The 21,064-nt window shown below is 37.7% G+C and overlaps 1 protein-coding gene across 3 annotated transcripts in view; it reads left to right on the plus strand.

Annotated features, from left to right (window-relative positions):
• LOC135220726 (transmembrane protease serine 11D-like) overlaps positions 1-21,064 on the plus strand; it is a 496,130-nt gene that overhangs the window by 399,184 nt on the left and 75,882 nt on the right. For 2 of the 3 annotated variants that reach the window (XM_064258157.1, XM_064258156.1), the window contains exon 2: positions 16,088-16,851. In XM_064258157.1, coding sequence (XP_064114227.1) covers positions 16,096-16,851 — 756 coding nt within the window. In that variant the 5' untranslated portion in view covers positions 16,088-16,095. Of the gene's footprint in view, positions 1-16,087; positions 16,852-21,064 lie in introns of those variants that run through there. The other variant, XM_064258162.1, reaches the window with a different exon arrangement.

Raw genomic sequence — 21,064 nt, forward strand, 5'->3', positions numbered from 1 at the left:
CTTATATTCAACGTTAACCTAATTTCTATGCATATCCTCAATAACACAAAAGACTTATGGCTCTCCAAAATCTCAAACTATCCTGTGCCCTCTTCTTCCTCTCCTCTCCCTGGAAATTAACTCTTGAGCAGCAGTAGCAAATTGCATTGTACTTATTCAAAACTGTAATCATAGCTTCAATCACTTCATATCTATATATAAGTTGATAACAATAACTTTGATCAAAACGTCATGAACAAACATGTCATTTGTGCTAAAATCCTAAAACTATATCAAATATCCATTCATTTTTCAGCTCTGTATAAGTTCTAAAGGTAACGAGAAGCAAAATCATGTCATTAGATATATATATATATATAGATATATACTATATATATATATATATATATATATATCCATCAGATATATATATATATCAACTGTAAATAAACTAAAAATGTTTCAAATACTTTCCCAGCTAAAACATTGCAATGACATGTAAATGGATTAAATTCGATCCACATAATCATCAGCAGCACGTGTCAGTTGTTAAAAAAAAAAAAAAAAATCGGTAAGTACGAGAATATCTGATTTTGACTCCCAGAGGGTTAAAGTTTAGCTACAAAGGGAATTTCAACTGAGGGGGCCAGGGGGGGTGTGGGGGCAACGCATCTGACTGGGGGTGGGGTGGGCCATAGCGACACCACTGGGGAGGGGCATCGAAACGAGGGAGGCCAAGGTTCATTATTGTAACGAAATTTCCTTTGATCCAAATCTATCGAGGAGGAACTACCTTAAATATGAATGCCCGAAGCTAACAGGAACAAATAAGCGAACACAGTAAGTTAATTGTTCATCAACTTGACTTTTATTTCTTCTTCCCTTTTACCTGGACGGGTACGAAAGAATGCTCGCATAATGTATTCCTCGTGTGGTGGTAAGTGACAGTGATATTCACACCAGACGTGCCTTGGGAACTAATTGGAAAAACCTGACCGCACTCATGGTTTCGATGGCGTTAGTTAATATGAGATCCCGACCGAACCTATTGGGGTTATTGGCTGGTAGACCTGAGAAGAGAGATTAATTGCACGGGACAAAGCTACTGTTCTCATGTCACAGTAAATTCAGGAAACAAGTTGTTGATGATAGTGGAGTTCTACGGGAAAGGCTCGAGGGTAGTCAGTAGCCACATCAAGATCGAAGTTGTAACGTTTTATGAAATCTCTATCTCTTTTGCCACCAAGCATTAGACATGGTTTCTCTCTCTCTCTCTCTCTCTCTCTCTCTTTGACAGTGGTTGGTTAATCCGACTGCTAATCACTTGGAAGCTTTCTAGATCATGCATTGACCGTAACTTGCACCATAGAGTGAAATATTGAAACCCAGTGTTTGTACCGATTCGGACGCTTGTAAGTAGCCCATAACCTTTGGCTTTATATGGATCTCTCTCATGAGGTATCACTATATTATGGTTTTATTACGATTAGCGTGACGTATATGTCCCAGTTAGATCCATTGCAAAATATTCTCTCATTATGAAAATCCTGAGAATATGTTTTATAACCCTTTATTGTAAATGATCTTGCAACGTGTAGATTTTTTAAGTTGTTAAGTATTTTAAGATTCATGTGAATAAGTAATTGGTTGATTTTGTATTGTAAATTACAGCAGTTCCAATATAAGCATCACTTTAATTCACTCACCCGTCAGAAAACCTGCTTCAGTTGTTTCAAGGGATATAGAAATGACACGTTCGTGCTAAATTGTTTAATTGTGGAAATTAAAAAAAAAAAATATTAGCCTCTTCATTTACCTACACAAGAAGCATTTAAGTTTAGCTCTATATCTTTGACTCAATCCCGTACTCGTCCTCTTATATACCATCAAACAGTACTTTGTTCTTATCGTTCATATCAACTCGAATGAATTATACAGTTGTAACACCGTATCAATCTCTCGTTCTTTCCATATTATAGAACGGTTTCGCAACTGTTTTATCCATACTTTCACATAAGCTAGCATTTTTTATTAGCTCTACCTTTTTTCACATTTCTATGCCTCGTAATACTATCCAGTGCCTCGTACAGCTCACAAACAGTTCATCTCAACTTGAGCTTTTTTTTAAATACTAATGCAAATAAGTAACTTCATTTGTATAATTAACCCATGTTAACATTCATTGTTCCATCTTCCTGATTTACATTGGAATTCCTAATCTTACTCATGTTCAAATATATTGTGAGATTAAATTTCTCTTTTGTCATTGTGCTGTGTCAAGTTGGAGGCGCCGACGCACTGCGTACCTGTTTTCGGTAACATACCTGTAAAAGATCTTCTACCAATTATATACCAACCTATCCTCTTCAGTTATTTTTTGCTGAAGTAGATCACCTTAGAATATTGATTTGTGTTTAAAATCATTTGGCCGTTTTACTTCAGTTGTACTTATCTGAAATGAGCAATGTCTGACGTGTTTGCCATTTTATTTCACTTCTCCCGCACTATTGTTGTGCACGTCCCCCACTTCTTCCTACCTTTCTGGCTTCAACCCTCCGTGATTACCATTCAAAAACCTAGACCGTGGCTGTGTATACTGTGGGATTCAGTGCACCAGTCATAAGAAACGAGGATTTTCAGAGACTTTGTAATCTTGTCCATAATTCCTGTTATTATGATGGATAGGTCGTCAGTGCACTTCATAAATGAAATATGCGGTATGTAGTATTGGATGATGAATTAGATGGTTGAGCAGCAAAAATGAACTTTGACTGTTGTGTCAAAAGAGAAACGCATCCTTTGACTTGCCCAGGCGTGTAGTATTCATTACAATGTGTCTTTTTTTATCATTATATACTAATATAATTACTTACAATAAAATGTACTCTGTCATTGACAGAATTGACACTCCACATCACCGCAAATGACAGCTTCTTACTAGAATCTAGGCGAGAGAAAGCTCAGAGACCCCGACACTTAACATTGGAAGCTCCGCGACAAAAATCGCGGCATGATGATATGGGGCCGCGTGCAAAAATGCGACGGTAATCGTTGTTATTATTCTCTATTGTTCGTTTCCTTTTGCACATCTTTAGAACTTCTCCCCCTCTGGCGATTTGCAAGGCCAATTGTTAAGATTATGATTGTTGATGACCGTTGATGACCTTCCTGTGAAATATTTCTGCTGCCTGTAATAATTTTCATGCGTCAGGGAAGAGCTGCCTGCTTGCTTATTCTGTCGTGGGTTTCGTAATGTGGTCTAATTAAATGACAAATGTGGTTGTCTAATTATATCCGTGTGTACTGTATTTGATTAAAAGTAGCACAAACGCCGAATAAGTGGAATGGTTATGATATTTTTCTTTCAAGTCTAACCCATAGTTTTACTGATGGCATAACTACCTTTTTGGGGATTTGGGAAATTGCTTTAATTAAAATAACATTTGATGTCCAAATTGCGTTATATATACCCTGTAGTAGAAATTTAGCAGCAGCAAGACCTGTGAAATAATCACGAGTCCAAATGGAACACAGTGTTATAAAAATCGTTGTCCTGACATGATTTACAAAAGTAGCGTTATTTCGGCCAATTTTGGGTGGGATGCACTTACTTTCGTTCTTTTTGCTTCTAAGTAATTTTTTCAAATTGTTTTATAACAATTTTTTATTTCGTTGTAATACAAATTTTTTATCTCAGTCTGTTCAAATTATTATTTATTGTCTCATCCGTTATCTGTAGCATGCGCGGTTGTATCCATGCTTTTTGTTTATGAACTCGCAGGATGGAATGCATGTATGTATGTATTAAAAAAAAAAAAAAAAGGTTGGCTGCAAGGAGTCCAAGGTGCTGTCCATCGCCTTCCCTCCCAGCAAGTGTCCCGTTTCCGAAGAAATGGGTTTTCCCTAGGTTGACTCAAGTTGGTACGTAGTACCTGATAGTTAGCCGACCTAGGTGGGTGGATCTATAACGGAAAGAGCTTAAGAATTAGCAGCTTATCTAAAGACTTGCCGAGAATTTAAAGGTTAATCCTGGCCTGACTAGGTGCACATGTATATAATTCTCTTTGATAAATTGTTATAGGTTTCTTTGGCTTTGTTTGAAAAGTATTTGCCGTGGCGTGGTGGAACCAATTGAAATAATTTTGTTCCACACACATATATATATATATATATATATATATCTATATATATATATATATATATATAATATTCTTCGGAAACGGGACACTTGTGAGGAGGGTAGGCGATGGACAGTACCATGCCTCCTTGTGTTTCTCTCCACCCCTTCCTTTTTTTTTTTCTCTCTTTTTTTTTTTTTTAAAACATAATCCATCCTGCGAGTTCATAAACAAGAAGCATGGATACAACTGCGGATGCTACAGAATGGATGAGGCAACGAGTAATAATTGGAACCAATTGAAATAAATTTGTTTCACAACAAAATAATATATATATATATATGTGTGTGTGTGTGTGTGTGAATTTTTATCACATCACCGTGATTCATATACGTAAATCGAGCTACAAATGCCCTTTAATATCCAACTCGCTCTACTTCGGAATTAATATATTTTTATATATGTTAAATGAAGGGGATTTTTTTGTTGTTGATAATTTTGTTCTCTCATGGGTTCGAACCAGTGCCCAAAGAACAAATCAGGACTTCAGTGACGTTATCGACTCTTGACAACAAGTGAGGTATCAACTTATACCTGACTTGTTGGCAGAGTCGATAAACCTCACTGAAGTCCTGATTTCTCCTCTGTCCTGTGGGCGCTGGTTTGAACCCATGAGAGGAGGAAATTATTTTCAACTAAAAAATTCTCCTTCGGTTAAAGTGAATTTGATATTAAAGGACATTTGTAGCTCGATGTATATACCATTCCACGGAAGAAAACTTTTTTCAAATTAAACCACAAATAACTCGTTAACTTCTCGAGAATTTGATATACATTTATAGACTTTAGAGAGAGAGAGAGAGAGAGAGAGAGAGAGAGAGAGAGAGAGAGAGAGAGAGAGAGAGAGTTTTGGATATGGAACAATCATTCTCTCTCTCTCTCTCTCTCTCTCTCCTCTCTCTCTCTCTCTCTCTCTCGAATTCTTGGCGGGAAGGAAAGAAGGAAGGCCTGGCGATGGTCACCACTGGAAGGAGGCCTCGACTGGAAATACAAAACTCGGCTTCTTTGATCTGTCTCTAACGGTCACGTTCCTCCCCATTGTACCTGTGTCGCTGGATGTCTACCTGTCGGCTATCATGTCGGTGTATGTGCCACCGAAAGAGGGACATAGTCTTCTCCCTAAGTCTCCATAGAAGACGACGACGACCAGGGTCTCGGGACCTTGGGTCTTATCGGGCGTTCCATCACCTGTTATGGTATCACGTCAGATGCCTTCTTTTAACTCTCTTCTCGGATGAGTAGGATTATTGATCGATGTCAGCTTCCCCTTTTTTAATAATCTTATTTAAGCAGACATAATAGGCCTAATGGTCATAGGGCCTCGGTTCGAGAAGAGTTCTTGGCCACAGGCAAAGGAGCTGAAGATTGTGGTTTCAATCTTTTAGCAGCCATTATTGGTAATTGATAAGGGCAGTCGGTGGGTTATAGGCCTACCCACGGAGGCTCCATTGTGTATGTGTTCAGGTATAGACGTGAAGAATATGTTCTACCAGGAAAAGTCTTCTTGATCGTTAGAGTTTGGTATATCATAAGTTTTTTACATTAAATGTATTTTTTGATGCCGGCGTTACCCAAGATGGAAAGGAGTATTATGCTTTTGGAATTTAATATTAATATTATATATATATATATATATATATATATATATCTATATATATATATATATATATATATATATATATATATAATATATATATATATTGACAGTTTTGCCATATTCATACTCCAATTTGTAGAAAACTGGCGTCACATTAGCTTCTTGATGCACCCACACCAAAAGACTCGTCAGCTCCTCGATGAATTCCCCAACACCTACTGCACCTTTGACCTCTGCCTTACAAGCGCTCTTGCGTTTCCTGAATATTGAGCCCCGTCTTTTTATTACTCTGTTGCTCCATCTATCCCCTCTAAGTTGGCTACTCCTCTCGTCTGAAATTTAATTTAGAATTACACAATCGTTTCACCAAAACTGTCGGCCACATTCTTTCCACTTGAACATACCATTTCGAAACACATTAATCATTCCTTCAACATTCACCCACCTTTACCACTTCATCTATCCCTACGTATCACGGTTTTTCAACTTTATTTTCGCCTCAAATATTACTGTTACTCACCAACCAGAACAATGAGTGTTACAGTCTTTCCTGGAAAACCACTAGAGTGTAAATGTGGTTGCCAGTGGCCACAGAATAGGCTTATCTGCAGTTTATGACATATATTCCCACCAAGGGGCCCACTACCCTCCTGCAGAAGTTCTTATCCCAGATGATTAGCACTTGTTAAGGCAGCAGTATCGAAGTTGTGCAGCGTACCTCCTCCGTTGTCGAATTCCTGAGTGATTAAGGGTGACCTGATATATTCATTTATGTATATTGACCATATGCCTTTCTCCTTTAGCTGGCTTTGCTTTAGAACCTTCAGGTTCTCAGCAAGACCTTGGGGTAAGATTGCTAGCCCATCAACCTTCCCTTCCCTACCCCACCTTAACCCCTTACAGTTGAGTAATGACGAGATACGTAAATTCACTGCATAGGTCAAGTGGGACGCATTTTTCTTTATTTATTAAATGTTGAAAACTGTACAGAATTTGCCTTTATTTTATTGAGTGATATCCACTCTATTATGACGAAGCATTTCGTTATTTGCTGTAACTTCATTTACCTTTCTCTTAACCTTCGTTTGTGTGTAGTCTATGTGGTGTGGTTGGCAGTAACATCACATTTCATTTCACTAATAATTCCTTCATAGTTTTTACCCAGCGTAGGAATTCACTGTTCTGAGGATCAAGGAACACGTCCCCTCTTCCCTTACCATCGGGCCTGAGGTGTGTAAGGGCAAAGGCATTCATTACTTTATCCTGTTGTCCTTCGAATGGAGAATGCAATTTCCTTCGTATTCTAGACGTAGGAAATGTTAATCTATGATTTAATCTTAAACTGCAAGATTAGGTCTGCATCAGCCATTCCTGTATTCAAATATAATTGAATGTTTCCAGTATGTGTTCAAAGACGTTGGAACGTCCTTGGATACATTCTTGAGTCACCTAACACTAAGGGCGTGACATCTTATACAACTGCACTTAATTTATAGGTAATTGAAACAGTGGAAGTTGTTATGTGACTCAGTAGTGGTAGGAGAATTGTTACGAAGACCAGTCTTGTATATGGAAACCCTCCCCGGCTCTTTGCTAAAGGAAAATTAATTGTTTCATAGTAAGGAGCTTCACTCTTTTAATCATTATAGCTCCATTTTTAACTAATACTTGTGGTGATACGGTGATATTTAAAATTTTAAGTTTTTTGACAGTTCCATACAAGCTTGGCATTGTGCCGTCCACTTCTTGGTGGAACCATAGATGTACTGTAAGTGCTCAAGGGTTAATCTCAGTATTGGAAACTGAATAACTTTTTTAAAGACATAAATCCTGAATTATTTTCTAATAATGTTTAAACTGCCGCATTAATCTAGGAGTACGCCCTGGGTCAATGACTCAACATGGCTTCATTTGATGACGTCACTCATTACGATATGTCACATGCTACAGTACGAGTGTCGTGCGATACTGACCAGATCTTATATATACGCTTCCTGTAACATGAAACGACTTTCATCATATTTCAGTGCTGCTTAAGCTGGGTTGCTCGATACAGTACTTGTTTTGCATTTTCATTTTCATATGACAGTGCGAAGACATTATGTCATCACCTGTAGTGCCTGTTACGTGGAGTTTACATACTTTCATTTTTGTTATCTTTATCATAAACATTCGTTGAAGATAATAAAGTTTTGAATGCCAACACATGATATGTTACGTTGATTACTGATTGGGAAAAAATAGATTTCTACATGAATTAAATAACGTTTACTGCCACCGAAAAAATTAGTGTAAGACTTTTCCGTGTGTCAAGCCAACAGATCTATTTGATTTACAATTCATTGTTCAGACGAAGGTGTGTTCACTGCCTTTTGAAAAATGAATTGCAATCCAAGTAGGACGTATGAAGTTTTGCCACCTGTCGTTGGGGTGTGAGAATGACATAATGACATAACCTATTTCAGACACTGGCAATTGCTGCTCCCTTGCGTAGAGTAGCCTAGTTGGAAAGGGCTAAGATTTTCCTTGTGATGTGCAGATTGAACTTATCTTTTTATATGATGCTGCGGTTTAAAAGAAAACAGGTAGCACCATTTTGTCATGCATCAGCTGTATCGTGATCATGTGTAGGATCAGCATTGAGACAAATCAACCAAAGAGATTTTTCCCGAAGAAGCAATACCATCCGGCTCTGAGTCAGGGAATGTGCGGCTCCTATATTGGCCTTGTCATCTTGCGAATTGCTCATTAGCTTCAGTTAATGTTCGGATACGAGGAGCCGATTTACCATGTACTTGTGCCTTTTTTAAGAAGGAGAGAGAGAGTACTTTATATTTGCGCCTATGGTGTATGGCCAAGTTTTCAATATTCTTGCATTGGCCTTTTAAAGCTTACGCTATTAGGACACAGCTTCTCTTAACTTTCATTAACATAAAAATACATATTGTATATGCATTTTGGCCCAGAAGTTGCATGATTTTTTGGGTTGCCTTACCGTAGTATAATAGACTTCATTCAACCTGCGTATAAATAAGATCGTAACTGGAAAGTTTTTTTTTTTTTTTTTTTTTTTTTTTTTTTTTTTTTTTTTCTAAAAATAGTGTATATTTATAAGGCAGTAACTGGAAGATTTAAATCACTCGCTCGCATTCAAGATAAAGGTTGTTTTTATTTACGAGTTTTGAATATTTGTTGTGGTTCTAAGTATTTGTTCCTCTGTGCACAGTCAGTTAAGTATTATGAAAGAGCAGTTAGCCTATATATAACGTTGACTTTTATTATTCTTCATTTTTAAAATTAAATTCAAAGCGGAATTTAATACTGGAATACAAGTGAGCAGCAAACAGCATGAGAGAATTGATCTAATATAAGCAGCTACATCTTAGGAGAAACAATGAATTAGGTAGTAGTTAACAAATTGAGAGAGAATTGCAATACAGTGGTTACCGAGACCTATCCATCCCACCCAGAAAGGGAGTAATGAAAGGGCGAATGAATCAGGTAACAGCGCCATAACACTGTAATTGTGTTGAGTTTGCATCTTGTAATGACAGGATCGTAGCCTACAGTGGTGCAGGGATTTGCAACAGTCTCCTTCCCCCGGGCGGATTTTGCCAGCGTGGGAGCGACGCCCATGCCCTACGATGCACCCAGGTCGACCCGCTCTGGTGGCATTAAGATGTCTGCCCTGAACATCCCCAATCACAGGTGCAATCCAAAATCGCATACCAGTCGTGAATGAAGGTTATTAAGCGTCTTCTGACATGGTTGATATATGCAGCGGTTTTTATTTATGGGTACTACTCGCTGTGAATTGCTTTTAATTACAGCTGAGGGAAAAAAAAGTCTTCGTCAACGCCGATGTGATAAAAAGGAAATGACAAGACCGTTCAGCCCTCCTGATCAGTATCTTTGTTGACATGCTTGCCTCTATGCTTTACTTCTGTCTCTCCGCTGTGCGAACCCGGTATCGTCGGTGGTTAGGTTCAATGATGTGCATTGCAACCAGGAATCCCAGAAATACTAATGGGTTATGGCAATAACAATAACATCATTTTATACTGTTAATATTATTATTATTATATCAGCATAGAAGTAGTATCAATTATGAGAGAAATTAATGGAGGTAGTCCATTTCATAAGTTTAACCCAACACATTGTGTCGTTACTTAATTTAACGTCACATAAGCATGCTTACCTAAATGGGGACTGATCTCACGGGTCTTTAGTACATTCCTAGCCACCCCCCTCCCCTGTCTCCCCTTCCCCGAGTTCCCTCTCACCAGTTACAATACTGTTGCGACCCCCTAAGGTGCACTTCTCCAAATTGCCATCACTGCAACATAAAAATCAGCAAGAGAGATTGAAGACATTCACAAAATAAAGTACCCTATTTGATTGATGTTTTGAGAAAATACAATCTCATCATCAGCTTGCCTCTGATGAATTGGTCGCACTTCGAGTGTATTTTCACCGAGTAGTTTTTCTTGAGCTCTGACTTCATGATTTGGGGCATGTCTCGTTGGCTGTGTATTGCCTCAGGTGCCATAATTCACCCGTTGTGATTAACCGCTTCTTCTCTTGCTCCCACTTCGCTCTTCCCTCGGTCAGTGAAGGGTCATACAAGGTCAGGATACCTGTGTTTTTGAATTAATTGGTAGGTACTTTCTGGTCGAAGACTATAGTTATATAAACAGAAGCTCGGGAAAACCAATCAAAAGAACGTGAGAACTTTTGGGGGAAAATTCTGCCTTGATGAACATTGTTCTGGCCTTGTAAAGAGGATATTGGAAATGAAAACAAAATTTTTTCTCGAAAATTAAATATAAAAGAAAATACAAGTGATGCGTGATGGCTGGGGAGAATTTTTGTAATATTTGTTATTTATTTGTTAAAAGTATAGTGTTAATTCATCCAAGAATGTATTTGTCAGTCATTTTTTATTTAGGTAGAATTGAGCCACATATTTTGGTGTTCACGGTGTGGCATTTTTTTAAACTATTGCAGATTATCTAATTGGTGGCTTGGTTGACGGTTGGAAGCGGGTGCGTTCTCGAATTCCCATCGCGAGTAGGACAAGATGGTATTATGGCGTGAAATTTCACTCTTGATTATTGTAGGAGTCGTATAGGTAGACTGTTCCAAATCACTTTTTGTATCTCTTTATGTGTGTTATTGCTATCCTGAGTACATAGTGATGGGCAGGAGGACAGATACCACCAGTATTCTTGATAACATAGGTCTAGGGTGGCATATAAGTTGTCAGTTGGCAAAAAGAAAAAATGCTTTGAATCTAAATGAACACGAAATTGAGTTGAGCGTTCTCGTTTCTTCTTTATATCTAAAGCAACGTATGTTTGAGAGACAAAAACTCCTCCCCACTTCAGTTGAAGCAGCACTTTAACGAGATGGAGGGGGAGGGGAAGTTTTGGGGTTGAAGCTCTCTTCCGCTCCTGTAGATAGTTATGTTTGAGTTGACGTGGACTCCTCAGCTGAATTCAAATGAGTTCAAGCAAGGGCAAGAAACCTCTCTCAGGCCTGCTTGGAATTCCTAATGCAACACTATGCTTGACAGTTTTATTGGGATTAAATTTTTGTTGTTGTCAGTCACGGGTTGAGTTTTACTCAGAGAAAACGTTGTCGATCGAACTTTATTGTACAGATAATAAATACCTAAGTACTTATTACATTGTGCATTTCTAATTTGGTATTGGAATAGGATTTTAGTATATATATATATATATATATATATATATATATATATATATATATATATATATATATATAAAGATGTAATTAAAGTCCTGCAAGGCAAACAATTGTCAGAGGACGATGCGTTTGACCGAGCCAGGTTGAGGAAAGCTGTCAGAAACATCGATCCCACATAGAAGTGGGAAAAGATGCAGAGAAAGAAGAAGTATATATATAAAAAATATATATATATAATATATATATATATGGGGATACAATCCACAATGAAGTAAAATCCTTCTTGTAGTTTAAAATATATATCTCTAGTACAGGATTAAAGCTTTCGACCATCAACTGTGGTCTTGTTCACAGTTGATGGTCGAAAGCTTTAATCCTGTACTAGAGATATATATTTTAAACTACAAGAGGATTTTACTTCATTGTGGATTGTATCCCCACTTACTTAGAGGTACGACATAGTACCTGGCTTCTGCATATATATATATATATATATATATATATTATCTGAGCAAGTCTTTAAGCGTGAGGTCGTCAACCTCAACCACCTTTTTTTTCATTTTTAACTGCTACACACAGGCACTGTTAACCATTTACTGATGGGTTGACTGGTAGGCTATGGGCCGGGAATAATGTACGGACCTGGCAACGTTAGCCGAGTACTGCATCACTTAGCCATACCGCCCACGTTAGCTGATGACTTGTTTGTATGTATAAAAATAAATGTATTAGCGTATGTAAAATTTAACTTATTTTGAGAGAGTTGAATAATGATTACTTTCATCCTCTCACGTGGGTATCAGATATCCTTTGACAAATAATCCCTCGGGATGATAACATCGTGTGTAAGGCCCAAAGTGCTGCTGGATTAAAATCATCATATGATTTTCTGTTTATGTTCAGCTTGTTGTCGTGTAAATTAGCGGTCAGCTGCAACGTTGTGGTTTGTAAGTGGTGTGGGATGGGATGGAGATTGAGGGGATGGGGTGTAAGTACGCTGGTCACCTGTTGCATTAATCAATTTCGAAAGTAAAAGCATTTTTTTATGCACTTTTGTCATGCTGATTGTCATGGTCTCTTAAAAATATCTTTCACCACTTTATTACATTTTCTTCATTGTATATTTTTTCTTAGCTTTGCTTTCATTTCTGTCACATTTTGCTAATGTCATACACATGAATATATATATATAATATATTATATATATATTATATATATATATATAATATATAAAATATATAGATATATATATATATCTATATATATATATGTGTGTGTGTGTGTGTGTGACTGTATGTGTGCTAAATAACATACATACTTATATTATAATATATATATATATATATATAGTATATATATATATATATATATATATATATATATTATATATATATAGAGAGAGAGAGAGAGAGAGAGAGAGAGAGAGAGAGAGAGAGAGGGGGGGGGCCTATATATCTTAGTATTATACATATTCCTGAACGCAGACCTTTAATTATTTATCGAGATGTTTAGTAAACTGTTATTACTAGTTTTAGTGTACGACATTTTTGGCACCCCAAGAATTTGAACGTTAGAGGTAGCAGATTGAGTAGAACGACTCTATTTTTTATTTATTATATATAATTATTGATGTTTCAATTACATACATTTAGAACCAGGTGCTGAGTTTGCCCAATGTTAACTAATTACAATTCTGTTGGTTTTGAGAGTGGATCTCTCTCTCTCTCTCGTCCATATATGTATCATCTCGGATGTTTCCTTGCAATACCCTTACCGTGGAGGACCATGGACGTTTAAGGTTATGAAATCTGAGTATTTATCGAGTTTTCGTGTAACTCTCAAGTATAATCAAAGAGGATTATTGTTATTTGTTAGATGCATCAGGAATATTTATAGCACTCTTTTGTCGCTAGTTCTGTGGACTTACCCTGTTGGAATTTTAATTGAAGAAGGGTTAGCTTTGGTAGGCGTGGGAATTAAAATCACGCCCTCCCAGTCCCTTGATGCGAACTGTCATCTGTCGAGATTGGTTCTCACCCATCAAATAATCGTTAAGATAAACCAACGCGGTAGGAAGTCTTCATCCTTCATACCTTATCAACTCAAATTCTCATCAAAGTGAGTTTTGATCTGCCTTGGCTTTCCCGTCATCACGAGCACTTTATCATTATTAGGAGTTTGAATCGCTTCCTGTTAGAGCTCTCAAGATACCTAATAGAAGGGAAATCGTCCCCCAATGCCAAGTGTGGATTCCCTCCCTTAGTGAGAACTAGGGTCTGGAAGGTGGGTGGTTATGCAGGAAGTACCCATCTGATTTTAATCACCCACCTGGGAAAGTTCTTACTTTCTCTCCCTCCTGAATTGGTTTGATTGAACCCTTTCGTTGCTGTAATTCATATATTAGTGCCAGTTGAGCGTCAGTGCCAATTTGGATACTGAGGTTTATTTAACTTAGTTGCGTGATGTCTCACACTAGTTCAAATTAGAAAGTGTTTTGAGGGCACATAACCCAGAGACGATGGTCGGATTTGACCTTTCGTTCACTGCCATTGGAAGCTGTACAGAGAGAGAGAGAGGAGAGAGAGAGAGAGAGAGAGAGAGAGAGAGAGAGAGAGAGAGATTCCAATCACGGACATGTGCAATATGATAATAATTATTATTATAATTATTATTATTTGCAAACCATTGGTGGTAGTTCCGAATGCTTGAGCTTTATTGTCATACCTGATAAGTCATTAAAGGATGACCTCATCCGGAGTTTTGCGCATCTTTGGTTATTTTTGGTGGTTAAAATTAATGGTATGAAAAGGAGCTGACGCTATTCTTGTATATAGTAAAATAAACGGTGGTGAAAAGTACTTTGTTCTGAGAGCTTTACTTATTATAATTTACTACATCTCTCAAGGTGGAGAGAGCATACACTTGTCTGACGTCCGGTGGTAGGCAATATATCCTTTTTCAAAAAATCTCCAGATTAGAATACCAGGTAGCCTAAGAAATTACCCTTTTATGAATATGGATAAAGATGATCTTCGGAAATTACGACGAATGTATAATGTTTCCGATCTGATAATTATGTAAGAATAGTGTCACAATCTTATTTGTATGTTATTATTTTTTATTGACTTCCAATTCACTGATATCCGTTTTTATTTCAAATGAACGTTATTGAATTGACTTTTAGATCTGTTTTATGGGTGCTGTATATTAGTACTGTACTGTACAATGCAAGGCTCTGTGTAATGCTAACTTTGTTGTACATTTGTTCTGTATTCGGTTCTACAAAATATTCGGTATGATATATTTTTACTGTAAAAGAAATTCATGTTTACTATGTTTTCCGTACATGCCAGCAATTTTAGTAGACAATTAGTTTGATCTGCTAATTGATGAAAGACTGTTACCGCCGTTTATTGTTGCTTTAAGTGTCCCCGAAAGTCATTGTCACACCTATGTGGATAATACTTGAGAAATTTTCATATCCTGTGGGAAGAGTAGGTCACGTGTTTATAACTGAACCACGGTTTTGATATCACCAAAGCTAATTTTGCGAGATAAGCTTAAGATGTGGATATTGTAAGGAATAGAGGAAACCTTCTCATAACAGAGGTGAAGTCGACAAACTCCTAAGTTTATATGTTCATTGCTCTTTGCCTTAATCATTCGCTTGCTTAGCTGTTAGTAGATTATAATTTTTAATTTTGTTTTCCATATCTGTCATTATGCTCTTTGGCATCTCAAAAATTGCTTTCATGTAACTAACTTTCATATACACTCCTCATCTACATGCACGTATATATTACCTAGACATACATATATGTATATATACATTTATATAGCTGTAAATTTCTGATACATCGGGACCGAACCTCGGTTTTTCAAGTGACAGGCCAAGGCGTTATCGACTGAGAGTCAAGGTCGTAAAAAAAGTTGGAGCCTAAGTACTCGGTACCTGAGGTTTATCCCGGACAAGGCTTCTTCGCGATGAATTATGGTGGAAATAGCTGATTGACTCACTGCAAGGGCCGGGAAGTTGGGTAAAATTCGTTGGTGTGTTAGGCTTCAGAAGCCTGCCCAGAAAAACCCTCGGGTACAGAGTACTTAAGTTCCAACTTCTTTTGAGACCTGGGTAGGTCAGTCGGTACCGCCTTGGCGTGTCATTCGGGAGACCAAAGTTTGTTCGAGTCGGACATTTATTTCTTGTGAAACTCGTGCTCATGTGTTTATTATTTTCATAATGTCTGTGCATAGTGTGTGTATGCATGTTTCATTATATGTTTTAGTATACTAAAGCAAGCATTTCATGAGCAATAAACATTTTGTTTAGAAGAGCGTGTATATAACTATTAGGCTACTTTTACCGCCACCTCCATCCAAATCAACTTGAAAATAGGTTTGCATAGAATCGTGAATATTATTCAGGGGACATTGCTGAGTCATCAAAGGTCTTTTAAGATGGATACGGAGTGCTGATAGATACACTTGTAAGACAAAGGAAATTCCTTCTCTCTCTCTCTCTCTCTCTCTCTCTCTCTCTCTCTCTCTCTCTCTGTTGTATTCTCTTTTTTGTCACTACATCCTGCTTCTAGATGTTAATAACAATAACTGTTTTTCTCTTCTGCAGCATTCATCATGTTAAAGCACGCCAGTCCTCAACGATCTTCGTCAAGCCTGGCCAATCCCTTGCAAGGATCCCCTGCGACCGGCAGACCTTCCCATGGGCATCCAGATCTTCCCACGGTCACCATGGTGTCAGTGACGGCATCTAGGTCAGCGGATGCTGCTCTCAGAGACTCTTACAGCGAAAGGAGCGTTGACTGTGAGAGTCTGATCGTACCTTCCTGCTACGCATTAGCCGAAAAAGAAGCCGGATATCAAGTGGGTACTTGGTCTGGCGTGTCCCAAGCCAGCGTGCGCCGCGGCTTGTCCTTCAGCTCCCGGAGGGCACCAGACGCCATCTCTTTCCGTTCTGTTCGAAGCGAGGGACCCCCAGCCTCCCATGTGAATTCGTCCCCAGCACTGCTGCCCAAAACATCCACGTCCTGTTCTAACGTTATGACAGTGTCGACGCTCCAAGACGACCCTCGAGGTGAGAAGGTGGAACTGTCTGACGAAAAGGATGTCATCCAGTGTTCCAAGAGCGACATGTCAAGCCTGAAGAACCTGCTCAGGCTGCCAGGAGTGCGAGGTCACGCGAAGATCGTCGAAGTGTCTAAGGCTGGCGTCCTTCTGAACCCAGACAGCCTAAGCCTCAACTCTTCCGACAGCTTTTTCTCTGCCAACAGTGGCAGAACGTCGTCTAGAAGCTGGTCCTCGAATGCTTCCTCGAACTCGAATGCTACCAACGCTTCGACTGGGTCGAATTCTTCCACGTCTGAGCCCGCCTCGGTAAGTTGTCATTATTTCAGTGTCAGTGACTAGAGGGTAGACTAGGGTTTTGTTTCTAAACCTGTAACTGCTGTTGTAATTTTATAGTCTGATCTTCAAGTAGAATACTTGCAGTTCATGGTTGTTTTGTATAACTCTTGCTGCTGTGCCCAGGAATTTACTTCGACGGTTTCAACCTTTGGGTTTTGCGAAGCATGGCTTTTAACCTTAAGACACAGGAACAACTAGAACAGGGTTATTCATCTTTTCCTTTTTCCACTAACGTTCCTCTTCGCAAATTACGTAGTTTGCCTTCATTCTCTCATAGTCATTTATTGATGCATAATTCAAATGCGAAGGGAATTCACGTTTGATTCATAAAAATAACTACTATATCAGTAAGAAAAATATATTAATATATTTTAGTCAGTTAATATGCACATATATATTAACTGACTAAATATATAAATATATTTTTATTAATGTTATAGCTATATATATATATATATATATATATATATATATATATAGATAGATATAATAGATAGATAGATAGATAGATAGATATATATACGTATATAATACAACACTGTAGGGCCTGCGCGTCGTAAAAGGCGACTAAAAGGACAGCTGCTGCCTTACAGTCTTACTTTTTTAGTAAAAGCCTAGGCTCACCGACAATGACTGTGGGAACTGCTGCCTTGCAGTCTTCCTTTTTAGTAAAAGGCTAGGCCCACCGCCGATAACTGAGGAAACTGCTGCCTTGCAGGCAAGGCCCACCGCCAATAACTGGTTCGTAACAGCAAGGTCATGCGGTTGTAAAAACCCCCTTTGCCAAATAATAAACCATGCTGATGTAAGGAAAGGCGCATCAGGTAACCGACCCCTTAGTGTAGGGATAACGGTGGGAAGAAAAATAAAATATATACACTATATATATATATATATATATATATATATATATATATATATATATATATATATATATATAATTGTACTGATTGGAGGTACATGGTTTCCAAGGGAAAATGTGTGTGATATTTAGAAAATAGAAAGAATTTTGCTAAATAGTGACAGTTATGAGAGGTTTCAAAGAAAAACGATAGAGTATGTGGCATTCATGGACCCAGCTAAACTTCTTGGCAGAATAGGTAAAGGCAATCTGGAGTTTGTTGAGGATGTATATGTCTTATGAGATAAGGTGCATGACCATTAAAAGCTTTTATGATGAAGGTGAAGCATGTACTAGAATAATTAGATGGGAGAGTGTCTGGTTTGGTGTGAAAATAGGCATGAGACAAAGTTGCGTTATGTTTTCTTAGCTCTTTGATGTCTGTCGGGATAAAAAAAGAAATTAATACTTCGATGCAGCGTGAAGTGTGTTGAATACAGGTGATCCAGTACTGAATAGTGTTTGCAGTAGAAGAAAGTAAAGACCAAGTGTAAAATGCCATAGTAAATGGAGCATTGAATTTTAATGTATGTTCTAAAAATGGAAGTAGTTGATTCCATAGAAGTATAAGAGTTCATGTTATGGATGAGGTCGGAATGAGAGAGGACGTAAGTAATATAGATGATGAAGTAAAGAGGGAGCGGTATTCTCAAAAAGTCTGGAAGAGATTCAAATCTTTTATTGAAAAGAAGTTTAGGTTTTGAATGGGAATTGAAGAAAAGGGTTCAAGATTTTGAGAGGAACAGTTTCCGTTGTGTATTTGAAGTGAAAAGTGTTGAAATAATGAGAATTTTGGAAATATGTTTGAATGGCAAAAAGATTAGCATTGAAGAAAGGAGGGATCAGAATTTTGAGGGGTTGGTAATGTGTGACGAATAGAGAACGATATGCTGGTGAAAAGCGTGCATGGTTCGGAAATGCCAGGGCTGAGGAAATAATCTAGAAAGTGCTTGATAAATGGGTGAAGGGTATTTGAAAGGAAGGGTCTCAATATTAAGAAGCATAAGAGTTCGCTTAAGATAAAAAGCTTATCGTGTATAGGGATGTTCGACTTCCCGTTGACGAGCCTTTTTTGTAGCCTTCCCTGCAGATGTCGAAATTTTCTGTTCGGGTTCATCTCCTTGTTTTGGAAGCATATTCAACACTCACACAGCACATAACGCATGTGATGAGTGTAAAAATTGAAACATCTGACAAAGTATTCTAGAGTTTTTGTTTGTTGATAGCGCGCCATTTCCCGATAGTGCATCGCATGATTATGTATCCGTTACGAATATATGTCATCATTTTTAGAAGCAGATTGAGTAAACATTTGGCAATTATGTATGGCTTATGGTTGTTGCTCGACATAGTTGTGAAATCAGTGTTGCCATTTGTGGCTGTTATTTTGGAGAAAAAATGTTTTGTAGGATACTGTGTTCGAGGAGTTTTTACTCTCATGGAATGTGCGTCTTAACGATTGTGGTTCATCTTTGTGAAGAAAACAAAACTTGCCGACGAAAGAAATTTTTATATCCGAACCATAAGTGCCTGGAATTAATGCAAGTGCTATATTATCTGATGGAGAGATTTATCCTTAAGTCGATGAAGTGGGCAATTAATATCATTATAACGGGAATTAAACAGTTAGCCCTCTTTTTAGTAACTCATGTGTGGTTGTTTTCATTCATATTAAATAAAAGTCTAAAAGCATTGACCATTTCCTATAGTGTTGCTTGTAATGATAAAATAGCAGAACATATAAAGAACATGTAATGACCTTGTTATACCTAATACGATTTACGATTGAACCTACAGTGGTCACTTCATTGTAGATATTGTACACATTGATCACAGACAATATTTGGTCATGTTAAGGTAATTTCCTTCAGTTGAATAAACTACTAGTTATTCTCATATTCTTACGGTACAGAGCTACACAGACATTCCAATCAAATCATCGTAGTCAGGATCGCAAGTTTTACTTTAAGGTTTATTGACCACAGCTTCAAAGTAACGTTCAAGTTGAGTGTCTCTTATTATGGGAGTTAAATACCTGTGATTACTGTGGGCAGCCCAGAGTCCAGTCCCCTTCTTTAAGGTTAACTTCAGTCAAATTTGGTCTTAGAATACTGACCGTCAAATAAAAGCTAAGCTTTCATTAGTGTTGAATCGGTAAGAAATATTCACCTTTGATTAGTATTCCTTTTAGAATTAAAATCATACCGTGATTTGAGCTGGCCAGTGCATTAATGCTCTCCACAGCAAGGAATGACTTCTTAAACTAGATTTAAATTTGGTTTGGTGGTATTACAATCGTATCACTGGATTTACCTAATGATTTTGCCATTTTTTAGTTTTTGGTTCATCCTTTGTTGTTAATGTTCTTGAGGGTTTATCGTGCTTGTTCACTATATGTATACACACACACACATTATATATATATATATATATATATATATATATATATATATATATGTGTGTGTGTGTGTGTGTGTGTATAGTATATATATGTGTGTGTATATATATATATATATATATATATATATATATATATATATAATTATAGATGTGTGTATGAAAGCCTCCATTCAACAAAATGAACCAACAGTGTTACAAATTGCCATGAAATGCGAGCGGTATTCAATTTCCCACTTAACTTGGTCACGTATAAAGGACAGGAATATGAGCCTAAATTTATAAACCACGAAGAATAAACCCTCACAAACGCTCAATACAGAACGTTCGTTCGGGGTGAGTTTCTTTGTTCTTCATATTACCCCCTTGTTCCGTTTGCATATCGCCAGAGGCTGGATTTTATATATATTATAATAATCACTCCCCATTGGCTTCCTTGCTCTGGAGACTCGTTTTACACGATTTCTCTCTCTCTCTCTCTCTCTCTCTCTCTCTCTCTCTCTCTCTCTCTCTCTCTCTCTCTCTCTCCGCTAAAGTGTTTTGTACGTATGTCTGTCACAAGATGGTCGTGCATGGCCTGAAGTATACCTATATCTAAGGTCCAAATCAAAGTAGAACTCTGACAACTCTTCAGTTTTATTGGCGGGGCTATTTTTGTAGATATTTTTCGTGTTCTCGAGGTCACCTACTCTTCACTGTTGACTTCCTCTAGCATCATTGTCTGATTAGTATTGAGATATGTTTATTGTTGGAATAATAATAGCAATATAAGCAAGGCGTGATAAGACTTCCAGCTTACTCGAGACTCGTGCAAGATTTTCCCCTCACACATGAGCTGTGAACATTATATTCCTAACTGAAAGTGGAGTGGTCTTCGTAATTAAT

The sequence above is a fragment of the Macrobrachium nipponense genome, chromosome 2 (genome assembly GCF_015104395.2).
Source record: "Macrobrachium nipponense isolate FS-2020 chromosome 2, ASM1510439v2, whole genome shotgun sequence".
Classification (NCBI taxonomy): domain Eukaryota; kingdom Metazoa; phylum Arthropoda; class Malacostraca; order Decapoda; family Palaemonidae; genus Macrobrachium; species Macrobrachium nipponense.